General features: G+C 39.6%; 3 protein-coding genes across 9 annotated transcripts in view; 2 read left to right on the top strand and 1 right to left on the bottom strand.

Annotated features, from left to right (window-relative positions):
• The window catches only part of shprh (SNF2 histone linker PHD RING helicase), a 41417-nt gene extending 40234 nt beyond the window's left edge, over positions 1 to 1183 (bottom strand). For all 3 annotated transcript variants that reach the window (XM_057859705.1, XM_057859706.1, XM_057859707.1), the window contains exons 1-2: positions 1036 to 1183; positions 174 to 699 (exon numbers count right to left, since the gene is read on the bottom strand). In XM_057859705.1, coding sequence (XP_057715688.1) covers positions 174 to 692 — 519 coding nt within the window. In that variant the 5' untranslated portion in view covers positions 693 to 699; positions 1036 to 1183. The remainder of the gene's footprint in view (positions 1 to 173; positions 700 to 1035) is intronic.
• Positions 1184 to 1416: 233 nt separating this feature from the next.
• snapc1b (small nuclear RNA activating complex, polypeptide 1b) lies at positions 1417 to 8685 on the top strand. Its single transcript, XM_057859607.1, has 10 exons — positions 1417 to 1667; positions 2891 to 3047; positions 3131 to 3271; positions 3400 to 3504; positions 3571 to 3732; positions 3806 to 3865; positions 5638 to 5700; positions 5777 to 5912; positions 5992 to 6066; positions 6816 to 8685. The coding sequence occupies exons 1-10, from the start codon at positions 1531 to 1533 to the stop codon at positions 6833 to 6835; spliced, it is 1056 nt and encodes a 351-aa protein (XP_057715590.1). The 5' UTR covers positions 1417 to 1530; the 3' UTR covers positions 6836 to 8685.
• Positions 8686 to 10923: 2238 nt separating this feature from the next.
• Positions 10924 to 18422, top strand: part of syt16 (synaptotagmin XVI) — a 38834-nt gene continuing 31335 nt past the window's right edge. The window contains exon 1 of one of the 5 annotated variants that reach the window (XM_057860016.1): positions 10924 to 11198. In XM_057860016.1, coding sequence (XP_057715999.1) covers positions 11186 to 11198 — 13 coding nt within the window. In that variant the 5' untranslated portion in view covers positions 10924 to 11185. The other 4 variants (XM_057860018.1, XM_057860019.1, XM_057860015.1 and 1 more) reach the window with 4 other exon arrangements.

Here is an 18422-nt window from a genome sequence, read left to right as displayed (position 1 = left end):
CTGATGAGATAAATTGGGATGAAAAAAAAGATTGACATTATTTTTTAGTTGTAGCCTTTAATCACAATACATTCAAGCAGCACTACAAAGTGGTGAACCAACAATATGGGACACTTCATAGTTGATAGTGGTACCATATGCAGCCATTTAAAATTTGGACATTTTTTCCATACCTTGAAGGAGTGCTCTTCTTGCTGGTGGCAGAGCTGTACCACTCGTCTCTTCTGAAGCCAGTCCAGGTCCTCCAGCAGGATGACAGCAAAGCTGCATTCGACTGCGCAGTTGTCGTCATCCGGGTCGGGCTCCTCGGTGTTCCCAAAGCTGATGCAGAGACGGTCAGCCAACTTGCGAAGCGTAAACGCACTTTGTCGATGCTCTGACGGCAGTCTGGCTGGCCGGATGTAGAACTCCCCGATGAGCGCTTTCCAAATGAGGTCAAGCTGGGTGGCAGGCAGCACTGCGAGTGTCATGGAGGTGGAGGGACAGCTAGTCGATGTTCCAGGGAGTTCGATGGGGGGCGGGGGCGGCAAGACGTCCAAAGAGATGCCCAAAGACAGATGGACGGGAAGGGTGGAAGATGGCATCACCTGGATGTCCTCATTCTTTCGATCCTCCAGCATATTCCAGTTCAACCTCTGTTTTGCCGCCTCGTCCACCCTTACAGGGGGGACCTTCTTTCTGCGATTACTCATTGTTACACTGTTAAAAAAGAAATTCAAATTACATTTGTTGTAATTGACCATCAAAAGTAATCATTGCTTCATAGAAATGAAAACACGAGGTAAAACAGATTGAATTCATAAGATAAATGAAATATCACGACTTTCGATCAAATATATTTATTTCACTATTGTTAGCTTTCATTCAGGGCTACGCAAAGAGCGTAATCGATGTAATTTACGAATCCGAGGTGATTCGAAAGGAAGAATTTTATGTGGCTTCAATAACTGTTTCACAATCACTTTTAACAGTCAATCGCTTAGTATGATAACGAAGTAAGATCTTTATGCCGGAAAAAAAAAATTGTATATTTACAGTTTTAGATGCCACACTCAGTCGTCTATAGTCCGACAGGATACGATAAGTTCACGTCGCCAAAACCCCACATTGTTTGACTGAAACACAACGAAACACTTCATTTAATACAACTGAATGTGTTGTTGTTGTTGTTCGCCATTTTAGACCGGACGTGACGACACAGACCAGCCCCTGCTCCTTCAACTAAAAAAATACTGGTTTTGTATATATGACAATTGAAGTGCCTTAAAATTCAAAATAATTATGCCACGTGTAGTACATTGTTTAGAATGTGCCTCTTTTAATTTTGTTTATTTTTCAGGTGCGATGGGAATATTATAGTTGCACATGTTTTGTTCTCCTGCGGCTGCCGTACTCGCCTAATAGCGATCCGTTGTTACCGCACATGCGCACAGCGTATTGCACTGCACTGCGATGTCAAGCTTCCAAACAAAAACTAATTTCGCTTAAAAATTAAAACTTGTAGTTGCTTTTAGTGATTTTAGCTCGAATATGAATTCGGTCCGCCTGAATCAACAAGTGCGTTCGGACTTCGATGAGTTGCTTGCTCCATTCCAACAAACTGACTCCGTCCGCTTTGAGGTTTTCTCCAAAATATGGAGGGAAAAGAAGTTGGGACAAATATTTTAGTAAGTTACATTTGAAGGACATTTGTGGACGCTTTTAAGTTCAGAGTTATAACGTTAAGCTGGTTTCGCTGCTAAAAAAAATGCTAAAAAAAAAAAAAAAGTCATATTCTGGTTTCTGCACCAGCAAGACCAGTACCAAAACAACAAATCTAGCTGCCTCTAAAAAAATTAAGTATATTTTTAATTTATTGTGATTTTAAATCGTTTTTCAATTAAATAATACATTTGTTTTGGAATAATACAAAGTACAATTCCATAAATATATGATATTTAAAATCCCAACTTTTATCAGCGGAGTTTTTTGTTCCAATACACATTTTGCAGCTAAAATTTAAAACCCATACCATAGTAATATAACATTGGGGTTGGGCCGTTGTGGGTCCCGTGTCGTGCCGGTTGGGGGGCTGCGGCTGTGGGCCGGGTGGGTGGAGGTGGGCATGGGGTTGGTGGTGCGTCCCCACTTCCCATCCCTGAAGGCCGGTTGATGGGGGCGCGGGTGGCCATCGCCACTCCCGGGGGGGTGACGATGGCTACTTTGCTGGGCTGCGGGAGGAGGGATGGGCTGCGCTCGCTCTTACACTCACAAGGGATTCACACGATTACTGGTTTCTAGGTCACAGAGCTGATTTGTGTACTCTTCACTCCTCCCAGTCACTTATCCTATAGACTTCGCCACCCCCTCCCCTTCTTTCCCTGGTCAACAGGCCCCCCACATGGTGTCAACCCGAAATACATCTAGCTGACGATAGCGCCAACATATTCATAGTTAGTGTAGGCGTTCAATGTATTTCTTTTTGTTGTTTCTTTTCTTCTGTTCCCCCATAACCCCTTCCTGTTCGCTGCTTTGTCATAATAAACGAGGTATGTTGAATGATCACAGTGGGAGTATGTCATACTCTCAATGTGAAACATTAAAACTGTTCAGACCAACGGTCTGCACTTAGACTTCCATTCTCCGTGTCAAACAGCTGAACAGGACAGGTTTCAAAACAAAACTTTTAATAACATTTATGAATGAACCGATGACTCAACGAATCGCAAAAGTAATAAGTGATTAGTTGACTATGAAAATAATTATTTGTGCCAGCCCTAGCTAATACTCCACACGACTGTTATGTCAACATGTGAAAGATGTCACACATCGTCTTTCGATATTTCAATTCCTCACATAATTATATAATTTCAAGTTTGCTAATATGAGCATGTTTTCTGTGGCGTCGCAGCGGTACCGTCGGGTGTGAAAAGCGAGCATTCAGTCGACTGGTGTTGGACATGGCCATCGGCTACTTCATGCCTCCTTTCAGCTTCCAGATCCGAGTGGGAGGACTTTACCTGATATACAGTCTTTACCACTGCCAGACTGCCTCGCCACCCGTCAGGGTGAGTAAGGATTCTGTGTTGGGGTAAATGTTAGTATTACTTCTGCATCCAAATGGCTCATCTCTGAGTGTGTCTGTGTCAAGATCCGAATGGCGCTGAAGGATTGGGACTACGTGCTGAGCTTCGAGAAGGACGCATTAGGATCTCAACATCTGGATGCCATCTTCATCCTTCGACAGCTGGTCTTCTGTAAAGCCTTCTACTTCACCGCCATGCCTACTTTGGTCAGCTTCACACACACTCAAATTCACAAGTCTGACTGGTGTGTTCACAGCCAGTCAGAAACCATAAAAACACTTCACTTTAATAAAAAAAAACAACAACAAAAAAAAACAACTGTGTGTCCTTCCAGCTGACGTTTAAGAAGACCAAGAAGGGAATGCGAACTCGGATGTCTAACAAGTTTATAGCCAGAGCGTGTGGCCCACAAGAGCTTATCGACAGAGACGCCATGGAGGTGAGTGAAGGGCAAAGCAATCGCCCGCTGCGGGGGCCTGGCGTGACGGCGCCGCTTTCCTCTCAGGAGCTGTCCAACGTCCACAATCTGTACTGCAAGCTCAAGTCGTCCGTCTACACCGTGGAGGAGGGGAAGCGCCTGGGGATAAACCTGACCCGCCAAAATATGCTCGCGCAGCTGCGAGGATATGTCCTGAGTTACCACAACTGGCAGAGGAGGAAACAAGAGGTGGATCGTACGCACTTGTGTGTCTGGACTTTTTTGTGTGGCACGTCTTAACAGTTCACGTGTATTTTGTCAGGAAGAGAGCGAGCACGAAGAAAACGATGACTGCGGCGAGGGAACTTCTTCACAAACAGAGGTGCTTGGCACAGTTTAACCCTTTCATGCATGAATTATGACTTTTTTACCCTTTCATGGCACACCATTGACAAAGCTAGACGTCCAATCCATTTTGACTGTTCATTCTCCCCTCCCTGTCAAAACGGATTGGACATCCAATGCCGTCAATGGCAGCGAAAGGAGCTTTCAAGCCATTACTCCCAGTAACTCCCTGTAATGCCATGAATGGCTTGCAATGAGTTAAATACCATGAAAAAAAAATCAACTTTAGAATGTTCCTTAGGGCTATGTATTTGTTTCTATTCATATTATTAACATTGTATTCACTTATGATTTTAGAAAAATAATACTAAAAAAATACACTAATGATGATTTTTTTTTTTTTTTTTTTTCAAAAGAAAACAATTAGGGATGTCCCGATCGCATATTTTTGCATTTTTGAGTCCGAATCACCTGATTTTGAGAATCTGCCGATACCGAGTCCCGATCCAATACCGATTTTTTTTTTTTTTTTTTTAAAGCAAAAGTTCCAAACATGTTACTGTTGTCCTTATTAAATGCTTCATTGAGTGAGTCCACTCACGCTATAATGCTCATGCTGCAGAGAACAGCCTCTCACTCACACAATGACTTGCAACTGCACACTAATGGAAGTGAAGTTTAATGATGATTGACAGATTCGTGCCTTTGATCGTAGACATACCAAGCTTCTCTGGTGAGATCAAAGTTACAAACCTGTCAATCATCGTTAATTTTAAGTACCAAACAAGCTGGATGGTTTGGCCGCACTGCTTAGCAGGAGGAAGGTTGAGTGACAGTGGCACTGTACAAGCATAAAACAGAAAAACATTTATATATTTTTAAAATTAAAAACACGGTCCTTTTCACCCGATTCCGATCCTCTGAAAAATTGTGCAATTACCCTGATTTCCGATCACTTGATCAGATCGGGACATCCTTAAATACAATAGTAATATTTGGTAACACAGTGAACTCTGATTATACAAATATAAGCCATTCCTCGACCAAGCTCGCAATGTAAATGGGCTTATGTCATGTTTTTTCTCCATAAGTTAATGCGTGCAACATTTGCTATGACCTCCCACATGTTACTCCTAAATAATAATTCAAGGCATAATTTTTAAGGCAAAATAATCTGAAAAAGAAATTAAAAGTATAAAAACAATGCTATTTATTTACAAGCACTTACAATGAGGGCTGGAGTCTTCTGGGGATGCTGACGTACTCAGACACGCCATGTGAAAGAGAGGCTTTTCTGGTATGGTGAAAATTTTCTCGCATGATGACTCAATTTCTCTCGTGACGATGCTCAGATCATGAAAAACTCGTAAGCTGAGGTGCTCGCATCATGAGGATCCACTGTATTTGTTTTTTTTTAAATAACCAAAAATAGTCACTTGCCCTGTAAAAGGGTTAAAGGTCTTAAGCGTCAACTTTTGAATAGCTGTCCACTGTTGTGACCACTGTCCCATAAAGCTATAAAGGCATCGCTTTCTTTTTGGAAGATAGAACATACAGTATGTGCCCAGAGAGAGAACTGGATATTTTCTGACTCATTCAAGGCTCTTGAAAAATATGGCCCAGTTTGGATTTAAAACCACATACGAAAGTGGCCCAGATCTGATTTGATGTTAATAACTCAAACGGTCAAGAAATTGTCTCGCTCGAATCAGATAAAGGCGAAAAAAGAACTGCGGTCTGAACATAGCCTTAGACCTCAAGACGTCGCCGCAGTTGAGTATTTAACTAATTTTTCCTGGTCGTGTTCAGAGTTCCCAAAGAGCTCGACTTCTGTCGTCCATCAAGTCCAAAGCGTACGGAGAAGCAACTGAGGTTCGTTCTTGTCGCCATACTGCAATCTTAAAGGTTCTCTGTGTTAATAAAATTGGTGTTGTTTTTTCCTTTTAAGGCTCCCAAGTCACGTCGCCATCGACAGGTTGAAGTAGATGCCAGCGATCTGTTGGGCCCTGCTTCTCCAAAAAGACCCGCCAGGTCAGCCAAAGCGTCCCTCAAAGCAAGAACTCAAGAGAACCTTTGTATCACGGGTGAGTTGCTCCTTTGCAAAAATCGTTCGGGGACAAATTAGACGTTTTGGGCGACTTTGTTTTTGTTCTTACTTGTCAGGCCACTTGAAAAACGAAGTGTCCACAACCACTCGAATCCATCGTCTTGTCACCCTGCAGCGCTGCAAAATTGAAGGTTTCTTGTTCTTTATCATCACCTGAACTCATTAGATGCCATTAGCGAAAGACATCCAATCTAGTGCTGCAACGATTAATCGATTAACTTGAATATTTCAATTAGAAAAGAGATTCAAATTAAATTGTGCTGCTTCGAGTATTCGTTTAATTAAAGAGGCACTGTCATGGTTTGTTTTGAAAGCGTTTGAATTTAGTTTTATTGATTTGCATGGATACACTGCCCTCTAGTGGTAACAGTGAATATGACATTACTCATATCACATGGCTGAATGCAATGTGATGTGAAATGAAGTTTTAGTTTGAGCTAATGTTTTTTTAATGTATTAGCAATTTAATTTATATGTATATTTCGCCGGACTTTTTTGTGGGAATATGTGTTTGAACCATTTGTTAGAGCATTGTTAAAAAAAAAAAAAAAAAAAAAAAAAGATAGCATTTTATAGCATTTAAGCTAGCGGATTCTTGCTATGTGTGTTAGCTAATTGTTCGTTTGATGTACTTAGATCCTCATATATTTTTTATACCGTTTGAGGCTCAGCTCAGGTACTTTAATTTTTTTGGTCCTTATCCAATTACTCAATTATTCAAACTAACTAGTTAATCGATTAATCGACTACTAAAATAATTAATAGCTGCAGCCCTAATCCAATCCATTTGAACCTGGAGGGCTGACAGCAGTTTTACTTCAAATGAATTGGATGTCAAACACCACTAACTCGCTGACATGTTATCTATTTGTGTTTTCAGGAAAAAAAGAAGAAAAATAACAAAATGACATGGCCGACCACTTAATTGGAATTTTAAATGACATTGTAAATTGGACAAAGAACGAAAACAGGAAGTATCTCAGCTCAACCGAGTTTGTGCTGAAGGTTGAACTGAAGTTTAATATGGGTCAATACTAGGCTCTAATTGGCCGTTGGTGAGATCTGGATGGGCAAGCGATTACAATACAAGATGTTTTGTCAATTTGCCAAAAACGGCCTAAAAATTGGGGGGGGGGAAGAAAACTGCTTGGTTCATATATTCTGCATACTTTTAAGTTTTTATTATCATTTTTATTATTTTTAAGTGCTCCATGTGTCCACTACCGACAGAGTGACCTTAAACTTATATGACGATTCTTCCCTAATGCGCCTCAGCATGCTACTGTCTACCTTGTTGAATGCAGCTGTTATTCGATTTCGACTAAATATTGATGAAATGAAAGATTAAAATTTTTAAATTGTTATTATGGAAAAATCCACAAAGGGTCCACTAAGGGTACATTGTCTACAAATATGAAATTAACAACAGTTTTCCAAAGAGCAACGGTATGAAATTCATTTCGAATTTTGACACACATGCTTGCTTGATGTTGTACATGCCAAAAAAGGTGAGATCATTCAGGTGGCAATAACTCATTCACTGCCAGTGACAGCGATGGAGATCAAATCCATTTTAAAGGTCCTGGATTAATGTAATATTACATGTAGAAAATGGGAGTTGACAGTCAAAAAACACCTACTATTTCAGCAATTTTGGTGGTGATGTCACATCCATAATTAATTATTGATCATGCCTAGCTTTCTAGTGTTACCGTTAACTATTGCATATTGACAGAATGAACAAAGAAACACATATGAAAATATAAAGCTTATGGATAACATGCTAGCTAATATGAGTTCAGCTAAATAGGTAGTTTAATTTAGATTGTCTTCCCATATGTTGTAAGGATAGGATTGACCCTGCCTTTAACAAGTCAATTATTTTCACAATGATCAGACTTACATTTATCCCTTCTCACTTGCTGAATGCGACAGTCCATTTTTTTTCCTCAAACGCAGGCTTGATTGGCTGATGACTTGACCCCCCCACCCCACCACCACCACACACACACAAACACATATTAAGAGCCCTGACAGAAATGGAACATGTCGACAACAACCCGCCTCCTACGCCCCTTTCAAAGAGGAGAGATATTAGATTTTTTTTTTTCCGGCCAGCAGCAGCCACTGCAGCTAATGTAAAATGGTGGAAGTGGGGAACACACTACTAATTTTGCTACTGAAAATCCAACCTGCATCAGAGTTAGTTTAACATTTAACTGTGTGAATTTTTCTAACCGGCAAAACTTGAGTAGGAAGCTACTCAGAAGTGTCCTCCTGTATGTGTTTTCTACTGATAAAGTTAATTAAACCGTGAGAAATGTAGTGAACCGAGTTATACCTCCTCCCGATTTTTATTTTATTTGTGAGGTCTTAGAGCAGCCAAAAGGAGCTTTCATTTTTTGGAGTTTGGCTGTGCTTGTGGACAAAAGCAGTAGTGTTTTACCTGAAGGAAGGCTTCATTTTTATTTATTTTTTGTTATTCCCTACGTTTTTTTCAGTTATATAAATATTTTTTCATACAGACAATGTTGAGTGGCAAATGGCTATGTTTTGCATTTCTGGATAGTTAAGAGATTATTAACATGTTTGTATTTGTTGTATATGTTAATGTAATTTATGTTCAAATATTGCAATTACAATTTGCTAATAAAATCCAGACAGAAATCTTTCTTTAGTAGTTTTTGAAAACAAAGGTTTGAATCGAACTGTGTATCACCTGAACCAATATACAGTATATGAAAGTATAAGTCAAGGACAGATTTATAAATGTCTGGAACCGCAAAAAATTAAAAGCCTTATATTAGCCTTATAATGAAGGCAACACATTCTGTATGTATCTATATTAGCTATATTGGCCTACTATCAAAATGACTAAAGTGACTACAATTACATAATAAGCCTTCATGATTGTTTATTTTTCCTGCAGTGAAGAGAATGATGCACCACGTGACTACTCTGTTGTGCAATGCTGCCTCAAGTTTAACTTCAATACAATATTAATGAATTAAAATGATGTATACCTTTCAAAAGTTTGGGATCACTGAGAAATTTCCTCCTTTTTGAAAGAAAAGCACAGATTTTTTCAATGGAAATAACAAACTGAGAAAAACACTATAAATTATTAATGTGGTAAATGATTATTCTAGCTGGAAATGTCCGGTTTTAATGCAATATCAACGTAGTTTTGTAAAAAGGCCCATTTACAGCAAACATCACTCCAGTGTTCTAACGGTACATTGTGCTTGCTAGTTCCCTTAGAAGGATAATAGTTTATTAGAAAACCTTGTGCAATTATGTTGGCACAGCTCAAAACAGTTTAGGTGGTTAGAGAAGCTATAAAACTGATCTTCAATTGAGCTAATTGGGTATCTGGAGCATCACCTTTGGGGGTTTGATTAAACTCTCAAAATGGCCAGAAAAAGACAACTTTCACATGAAACTCGACAATCTGTTCTTAGAAATGAAGGCTATTCCATAAGAGAAATTACCAAGAAATTGAAGATTTCATGCAACGCTGTGTACCACTTGCTTCAGAGAGCAGCACAAACAAGATCTAACCGAGTAGAAAGAGAAGCGGGAGGCCCCGCTGCACAACCGAGCAAGAAGACAAGTACATAACAGTCTCTAGTTTGAGAAATAGATACCTCGCAGGTCCTCATCTAGCAGCTTCATTAAATAGTACCTGTAAAACACCAGTGTCAATGTCGACAGTGAAGAGACGACTCTGACTGGGATGCTGGTTTTCAGGGCAGTGTGGCAAAGGAAAAAGCTTTATCTGATAATAATAATGAATAAATAAATACAATAAAAGGAAACAATATGGGCAAAAGAACACAGACATTGGACAGAGGACGATTGGAAAAGTGTTTTGGACAGATGAATCAAAGTTTGAGGTGTTTGGACTTTGGATCAAAGAAAACATTGGTGACACACAAAACAACTGAAAAGAGGCTGGAAGAGTGCCTGATGTCATCTGTCCACAATGGTGAAGGTAATGTGATGATCTTGGGTTGCTTTGGTGCTGGTAAAGTGGGAGATTCGTACAAGATCAACAAGATTTTAAACAAAGAAGGCTAGCACTCCATTTTGCAACACCATGCCATACCCTGTGGACAACGCTTGATTGGAGTCACATTCATCCAACACCACAATGACCCAAAGCACACCTCCAAATTATGCTTGAACTATTTAGGAAAGAAGAGGTAGCTGGTATTCTATCTGTAATGGAGTGGCCAGTACAGTCAACAGATCTCAAACCCGTTGAGCTGTTGTGGGAGCAGCCTGACCGTATGGTACGCAAGAAGTGCCCATCAAGCCAATTCAACTTGTGGGAGGTGCTTCTTGAAGGGTGGAGTGAAGTTTCTCTAATCTTTCTCTTCTTCTCAACAAATTAACAGCTAATACACCATAGGTCTGCAAAGCTGAAATTGTTGCAAAATGAGCATTCTTTGATAAAAGCAAAGTAACATTATTATTTAAAATAAAAATATTATTTATTTCCAAGCTTGTCAATGTCTTGACTGTATTTTCTATTTGTTTTGAAACTAATTTCAAAAATAAAAGTGTGACTTTTGAAGGAAAACACACAATTGTCTGGGTGACTCCAAACTTTTGAACGGTAGTGTATATACAGTATGTAATAGATTTTCTTCCCCCATCTTTTTCCATTTTCAAACATTTTTGAAAAGCTCCAGGGAGCCGCTAGGGCAGCACTTAACAGCCGCATGCGGCCCCAGAGCCATGGGCTGTTGACCCGTGCTGTAGTATCTCATAGTACCATGAACTAGGATGGCTGGCATTGAATGATCGTGTTTCAGTCCTATTAGACGTCTATTGCCGTATTGACAACTAACAAGTTAAATCCGTTTCAGCAATAAGAAGGTTTTTGATCTGTATCCTTATTATAAATTTTTTTTGGGGGGGGGGGGGGGTAATTTCACAAAGTTACTGTGTGATCGATGTAAAAACAGTTCATTCCTCAAGCAAATCTGGTTCCTCAAGGAACCTGAACTTTTTTAAAGCACTCTTTTTTTGTGTGTGTGCTGATTTTAGTTATTATATTGTAGAGCAAATAATATTTTAGAATTTACTGTTAGTGTGACGACACTTCCATTTTCCTAGCGTCCATGAAGGCGCCCCTCACTACCGGGTGTGCAGATCCCACTCTCGCAGATCCCGGAGAGTCCCGGATGTCGTTTCACAGCTGACTGCGCCCGGGAGGCCGGAGACGCCGCCCGAGAAGCCGCTATGGCCTCTGACAGTAAGTACCAGCGAGCCAGCCAGCGGGCGTTTCTTTGCCACTTGACCTCCTTTCGGTGTGTCTTGGCCGGTGTGCAATTAGAGGAGCAGTCGCACATCTGACGCGGTACCAATCAGGCCGTCTTCCTTTTATATTTTATTATATTTTTTTAACGGTTTCTGTATTTTGATGTGCACCTGCGTCATTAGCATTTTACCGTAGCGTTTTATTAATGAAAATAGCGGGTTTTATGGTAGTTTTCTCCTGTGTTTATTTTTAGCCCTGCACCATCAAGGCTAAATGATGCTAGCTGCATTTTGATTTTGAACTTCACAAAACACGTCTGTTTATTTTCATTTATTTATTCATTTTTTAAAGCATAGAGCTTAAAAAAAAAACTATTGCCAATAGACTCCCAATATTCAGAGTTCAATCATATAGGATGAAAATGGTCAAAATTTTCTATTATCAATCCCCCCCACCCCACCCCCATAAAATTTCCATTATCATGCCAAAAAAGTGAACACTATCAGTTTTTTTTCTCTTTATTTTGGGCGAAATTTATTCACTATTTTTCAATGTACGCATTGTTTTTTTAATATTGGTTAATAATTCAATTGGATCTTTTCGAATTCCATTGGGGTTTTTGTTGGATTTTACGTACAGTAATTTTATATAACAAGTTAGACAAAAATAATATTCTTGTCTTTCTCGAAAGGGTTTTGTTTTCTGCTGTTGGCTTGACCAATTGGCTTCCCCTAGCTCAGGAGTCTGTAACTGTTGAAAGAGCCATATTGGACCATAAAGAGCTGCAAAAAATTAAAAGCCTTATAATGAAGGCAACACATGCTGTATTTATCTATATTAGCCTACCATCAAAATGACTAAGTGAACTACAAATGCATGATGAGCCTTCATGATTAAATTTTCCCTGCAGTGCATCCCAAAGAGCAGTGTTCCCCAGCCTTTTTTGCACCACAGACCGGTGTGATGTGGCCCTTTTTTTCACGGACCTGCGATATGTGGCAGATTACAGTAAATATAAAATAACACGACGGGGCTAAAAAACGAACATTAAGTGCAGAGAAAATGTAACCAGAGTTGGGTAGAGTAGCCAAAAATGTTACTCAAGTAAGAGTAGCATTACTTCAAAATAATATTACTCAAGTAAAAGTAGTCATCCAAAAAATGTTCTCAAATACAAGTACAAAAGTATCCAGTGAAAAGAATACTCACGTAATGAGGGACATTGTGAGTAAATGCTTTTTTTTTTTTTTTTTTAACAATGGTATTTTTTTTCTCAGCACAAACTTATCTATGTGAACTGTTGTTATAATGATACTGTACCATAACCCATTACATAACCACATTAAGCCAAAGAAATACAAAAAAAAATATATATATATATTGAATTCCGGCGAGAAAGACAGAAATGAAGCATTATTTGTCCAAATGTAACGATTCCTTCATGTGGGTGCGCTGGCGGGTGTGTTGTTGGCTCGAGCTCATGGCACAGCGGTTAGTATACCCGCCTGCCGAGTGGAAGCGCCGTGTGCGCGTGAATTCGCATCCCAGCCTGGTCAAGATGTGGAGTGGAATGCGGGGCAGAGCTGATGTACCAGTTACACAAAGAGTATGAGTGCCCTCTAGTGGAGAAAATAGTTCCTAGTTTGAATCGTGAATAGCTGGTTCATAGTTACTATTATGAAATTCAAAGGATCTGTGGTCAATCGGTGCAAAATAAAAAAACTGGGAGAGAGGTTTAAATCCGCCCTTTCAAGTCCTGTTGAGGACAGGGCTCTAGGTCAAAGACTTCATTATTTACAGTGCTTTAAAGACGCCACGTGATTGAACAGGCTGGTGTGATCATAGAACGACAAGCTTGCTTGGTCTAATGGAGTCATGTAATTATTGTTGTGACGTCTCTTTGGTGAAATTAGTGGCGCTAATCTTGGCATCGCTGGCAAAAAAAAAAAAAAAAAAATCTAATATGTAGAATAAAGAGGAAAAATGTAACGACTCTTTTGTAGCCCAAAGTAGCAGAGTCAGAGTCGCGTTTTTTTCTTCACAAATCTACTCAGGTAAAAGTAAAAAGTATGGCGTGGTAAAACTACAGTACTCTTTAAAGTACATTTTTCTCAAAAAATTACTCTAGTAAATGTAACAGAGTACATGTAACGCCTGTAGAAAAGCTGTCCAAAGACGTCACTGCCCGCAGAATACAGCTAACAGCAGCTAACGTTACTGTTTACATAGACTGACGCTGGGCTGCTATAGGTGTGTAAACATCACAATAATGGCTGCCAACCACTTTTAGGGCGACATAGACAAATCTCTACTCAGATTAGTCAGTAGAGTAGAAAGGCATACTGATGTGTCAAGAGGCACAGGTCAGATTATGGTCGTTAACAAATGATTTATTATTTCAATACGGCCTGGTAGCGGACCCCTACTGGTGTTTGGGGATCAGTGCCATAGGGAATGACGCACCATGTGACTACTCTGTTGTATGATGCTGCCTCAAGTTTAACTTCATTACAATTATAATGAATTAGAAGAATGTTTGTGTCATGTTTGTCCTCCTACAGAAACCATATTAAAACAAAAAATATATTTCCTTCCCCCATCTTTTTCCATTTTCAAACATTTTTGAAAAAGCTCCAGGGAGCCACTAGGGCAGTGCTAAAGAGCCCTGGGTTGCTGAACCCTGCTCAAGCTACTCGCGCCTCTCTCAGATATGCCTTGTTGTCACTTTTCTTTTTTTAATTTAATTTTTTTTTTTTTTTTTTGGCAATTTACTGCCCCATTTCTTTGCCAGTGCTGCTTTTTTGTGCTTTTTTTTACTCACGCTAACTGGGTCAACATGGTTTTGTCATTTTGAGTTTTGACTTTGTCTTTTTCGACATTTTTTTTTCCATTTTAGTATATCTGCTATTCTGCATTTTAGCCTACATTGTCTCCAAATGACAAAACCTGACCAAAAAATCTTGAGTCTAGTCTAGAAATGACTAGGGCCATTGTTCTATGAATACTTAGCTGAATTGATCTCAAAAGTCAACATATTTATTTTATTTATATATTCTTTTTTAAAAGGGGGAAATAAATATTTCCTTTTTTCATTTTTAAAGTTTTTTAAAAAATTTGTTTTCAGATTAAAACTTGCGTGAAACCGTAAATATTATTTTTGGATATTCTTTTACATTTTTTATTATAAAGGAAAAATTACGTTTTTTTAAAATTATTATTTTTGTTTTTAAAATGAAGAAACAAAAAATGTTTTTTTTTATTTCTTTAATTTAAAAAATATGTGTAAAATTTTTAATTTTTTAAAGATTCCTCACTCAAATTTTATTAAAATTCTTATTTTAGTGAGAAACCAAGTCGATGCAAATGATGTATTTTTTTCACACAAAATAAAATGGGAGTTAGGGGGTGGACTGTAAATATTATTTTTTAATCTTATTGATATTAATTTTTCATTTTTCTTTTTCTTTTACATTTTTTATTAAAAAGGAAAAAACGGTTATTTAGGTATCATTTTTGTTTTTAAAATGAAGAAACAAAAAATGACAAGGTATTTTTTTTGTTTCTTTAATTAAAAAAATTTTAATTTTTTTTTTTTTTTTCAGATTTCTAACACAAATTTTTATTAAAATTCTTATTTTAGTGAGAAACCAAGTCGATGTAAATGATGTATTTTTTTGTAGGCCACACAAAATGATGAACAAGGCAAATAGTACTTGAGTTGAATCACGTCTGCCTGATACTCTTAGGTTACCATGGTAACCCAATAGCGCTCCACATCTTCCCCCTCTTTGACGCTGCTGATTGGCCGTTTCCGTAGACGACTTCCTGTTGGGCTAAGCAGGGAGGAAAGCGCTTATTTTGCATGGCACTGTTTGTTCTGATGAAAACAAATTCTGCGCCATTGTTTGCTCTCAAAGCTGCAGGCGATGTTGTGACGTACCCATGCCAACCGCGCCCTCTTTAACCTCAGATCTCCGGCGCCGCACGGAAACGACGGCAGCCGGAGGTCTATGCAAAGAGGGGGAACTACGCGATGATCAAAGTAAGAGAGAAGGAACATTTTGAGAAAGTATTGTAGAAGCTCCTCAGTGTGAGAGAAGAAGACCTTGAGGAAGAAAAAGAAGACCTTGTTGAGGAAGAGTTGAAGACATGAGTGTGGACCCCAATTCGACGGCGCCACCATCAGATGGTGAAAGTAGGTGGAGCTTGACGATCACATGACTTGAACTGGCAGGGTTGACGAGCACACAGACAACTGAGTTAAACACTTTGGCTGACTACTTATTTAATCAAGTTCACAATTCTGTATTAACTTGATCAAATGAGTTGGGAATAAGCAAAACTATTCAGTTAGCATGACTTATAGTAAGTTTTATTTTTCACAATGTCGTAACTGCTTTAATGGCATGTCAAAAATGAACTCACCGGCTATTCATGTTCTATTTGTTTTGACTGGCTTGGGGCTATATCTATTAGCATTATTGATTGAAATAAAATAATGACCATCCATTCATCCATTATCTACAGCTTAATCCGGGGTCGGGTCGCGGGGGCAGCAGCTTTAGCAGGAAAGCCCAGACTTCCCTCTCCCCAGCCACTTCGACCAGCTTTTCTGGCGGGATCCAAAGGCTTCCCAAGCCAGCCGAGAGACTTAGTCTCTCCAGTGTGTCTTGGGTTGTCCCTGAGGCCTCCCGCCGGTGGGACATGCCTGGAACACATCTCCAGGGAGGCATCCAAACCAGATGCCCGAGCCATCTTGACTGGCTCCTCTCAACTCAGACGAGTAGCAGCTCGACCCTGAGTCCTTCCTGGATGACGGAGCTTCTCACTCTATCTCTAAGGGAGAGCCAGGACACCCAGCTGAGGAAACTCGTTTTAGCCACTTTTATCCAGGATCTTGTTCTTTCGGTCATGACCCGAAGCTCGTGAGTATGGGTGAAGGTAGGAACGTAGATGGACTGGTAAATCAAGAGCTTCGCCTTTTGGCCCAGCTCCTTCTTCACCACAACGAACCGGTACAGAGTCTGCATCACTGCAAACGCTGCACCGATCCGACTGTTAATCTCTCTCCTACACCTCAGTCGTGAACAAGACCCCAAGATACTTGAACTCCTCCACTTGGGGCAGGATCTCATCCCCGTACCGGAGAGGGCACGCCACCCTTTTCCGACTGAAAGACCATGATCTGAGATTTGGTGGTGCTGATTTTCATCCCAACCGCTTCACACTCGGCTGCGAACCGCTCAAGTGAGAGTTGGAGATCAAATTGATGAAGGCTACTGCACCACATTATCTTCAAAAAGCAGAGATTCAATGCTGAGGCCACCAAACCGGATCCCCTTCAACGCTTCCAGTGCACCTAGAAATTCTGTCCGTAAAAGTTGTGAGCAGAATCGGTAACAAAGAGCAACCTTGGCGGAGTCCAACCGTCACTGGGAACGAATCAGATTTACTGCCGGCAGTGTGGAGCAAACTTCGGTACTGGTCGTACAGAGACCGAACAGCCCTTACCAGGGAGCTCGGTACCCTGTAATCCCGAAGCACCCACCCCAGGACTTCCTGCGGGACACAGTCGAATGTCTTCTCCAAATCCACAAAACACATGTTGACTGGTTGGGCGAACTCCCATGCACCTTGTCGTGGTGGAGGGGTTTGCGTGTCCCAGTGATCCTAGGAGCTAGGTTGCCTGGGGCTTTATGCCCCTGGCAGGGTCACCCATGGCAAACAGGTCCTAGGTGAGAGACCAGACAAAGCATGGCTCAAAAGCCCCATTATGATGAAGAAAATAATGACCAATAAAATGTAGTAATCTGTAACAACATAAATAAGTTTTGAAAAAAATATTTTTATTTGTCTTATTTAGGGCTGTCAAAATTATCGCGTTAACGCGCGGTAATTAATTTTTTAAATTAATCACGTTAAAATATTTGACGCAATTAACGCACATGTCCCGCTCAGACAGTATTCTGCCTTTTGGTAAGTTTTACAGAAAGGTTTTTTGTGCTGTCTAAAAGCGAACTCTTGTGGTCGCTTTGCGACATGGTTTATTGCTTTCTTGCCAGTTCAATATGGCTGCACGACGTCTCGGGCTGACGCCTACGTTGTAATGTTGTGCTTATATGATCCCTGGACAAGATTTGTCCGTAAGTATGGTTGTTGTAAGGAATGTACATATTATGTTAGTAAGCGAAATGTTATATTTTTTTGTATGAGACGCTTTTTGTTTATGTTTAGTGAACCTGTATAGCGTGCTAAGCTAACGTTGTTGCTAATGCAATGCTTGTGTACTTTTTTTTTGTAGTTTCACTACGGTCTAAAGAGGACAGTGGTTTGAGGCCATTTTATTAATAAATCAGATGAAAAAGGAAGAAGTCTGATTATTAAGGCGTCGTTCACTAGCTGTCTAGCTTTGGAAAAAGTAGACGCTTCGGAGTGAGGACAGCATAGACAGATTTAAATGACAGTAGAGTGAAATGCCCACTACAGTCCTTATGTACCGTATGTTGAATGTATATATCCATCTTGTGTCTTATCTTTCCATTCCAACAAATTATTTTACAGAATATATATATAATTTACAGAAAAATATGGCATATTTTATAGATGGTTTGAATTGCGATTAATTGCGATTAATTACGATTAATTTTTAAGCTGTAATTAACTTGATTAAAAATTTTAATCGTTTGACAGCCCTAGTCTTATTACTTTATATTTTCACATTTTAACATACAATGGTACCTCAACATATGATCGCTTCGACACACTATCTTTTCGACAGCCGATGTAAAATTTGACTCGCCATTTGTTTCTACATCTGATGACATGCTCGAAAAATGACGATTTATAACAGCGCCGAAGTTTTTTTGTTTTCCCGCAAGACGGACTCACAATTTTCTTGTGAGAGAAATAAAAATGGGTTCCAAGAATGTTAGTGCAGGTGGTGAAAAAAGGAAAAAGGTGAGGCTTACTATTGAAATGAAGATGGAAATGATAGAAAAATATGAGCATGGTGTGCACGTCCGTAAACTGATCGACATTAGGGCTGTGGAATGTCTATGATCTCGACGGTCCTCTTCCGATCTCCGTTCGTCAGTCTTTAAAAGTTAAGTTGACAATTATTATTGTGGTAATCATTTATTTCAGAACTCGTGCAACACAACATGCGTACTGTCAGCAGCTGAACATATAAAGTGAAAGTAAAAAGTCCTCTCTCACTCT

The sequence above is a fragment of the Corythoichthys intestinalis genome, chromosome 15 (assembly GCF_030265065.1).
Source record: "Corythoichthys intestinalis isolate RoL2023-P3 chromosome 15, ASM3026506v1, whole genome shotgun sequence".
Lineage (NCBI taxonomy): Eukaryota > Metazoa > Chordata > Actinopteri > Syngnathiformes > Syngnathidae > Corythoichthys > Corythoichthys intestinalis.
This window is presented reverse-complemented; position numbering and strand designations above follow the sequence as displayed.

Bases quoted from the DNA above. Each gene is read 5' to 3' on its own strand.
- snapc1b (XM_057859607.1), top strand. From the start codon at position 1,531: ATGAATTCGGTCCGCCTGAATCAACAAGTGCGTTCGGACTTCGATGAG. The intron at 3,866-5,637 runs GTGCTTGGCACA...GGTCGTGTTCAG, and splicing joins GAACTTCTTCACAAACAGAG to AGTTCCCAAAGAGCTCGACT. The intron at 5,701-5,776 runs GTTCGTTCTTGT...TTTCCTTTTAAG, and splicing joins CGTACGGAGAAGCAACTGAG to GCTCCCAAGTCACGTCGCCA.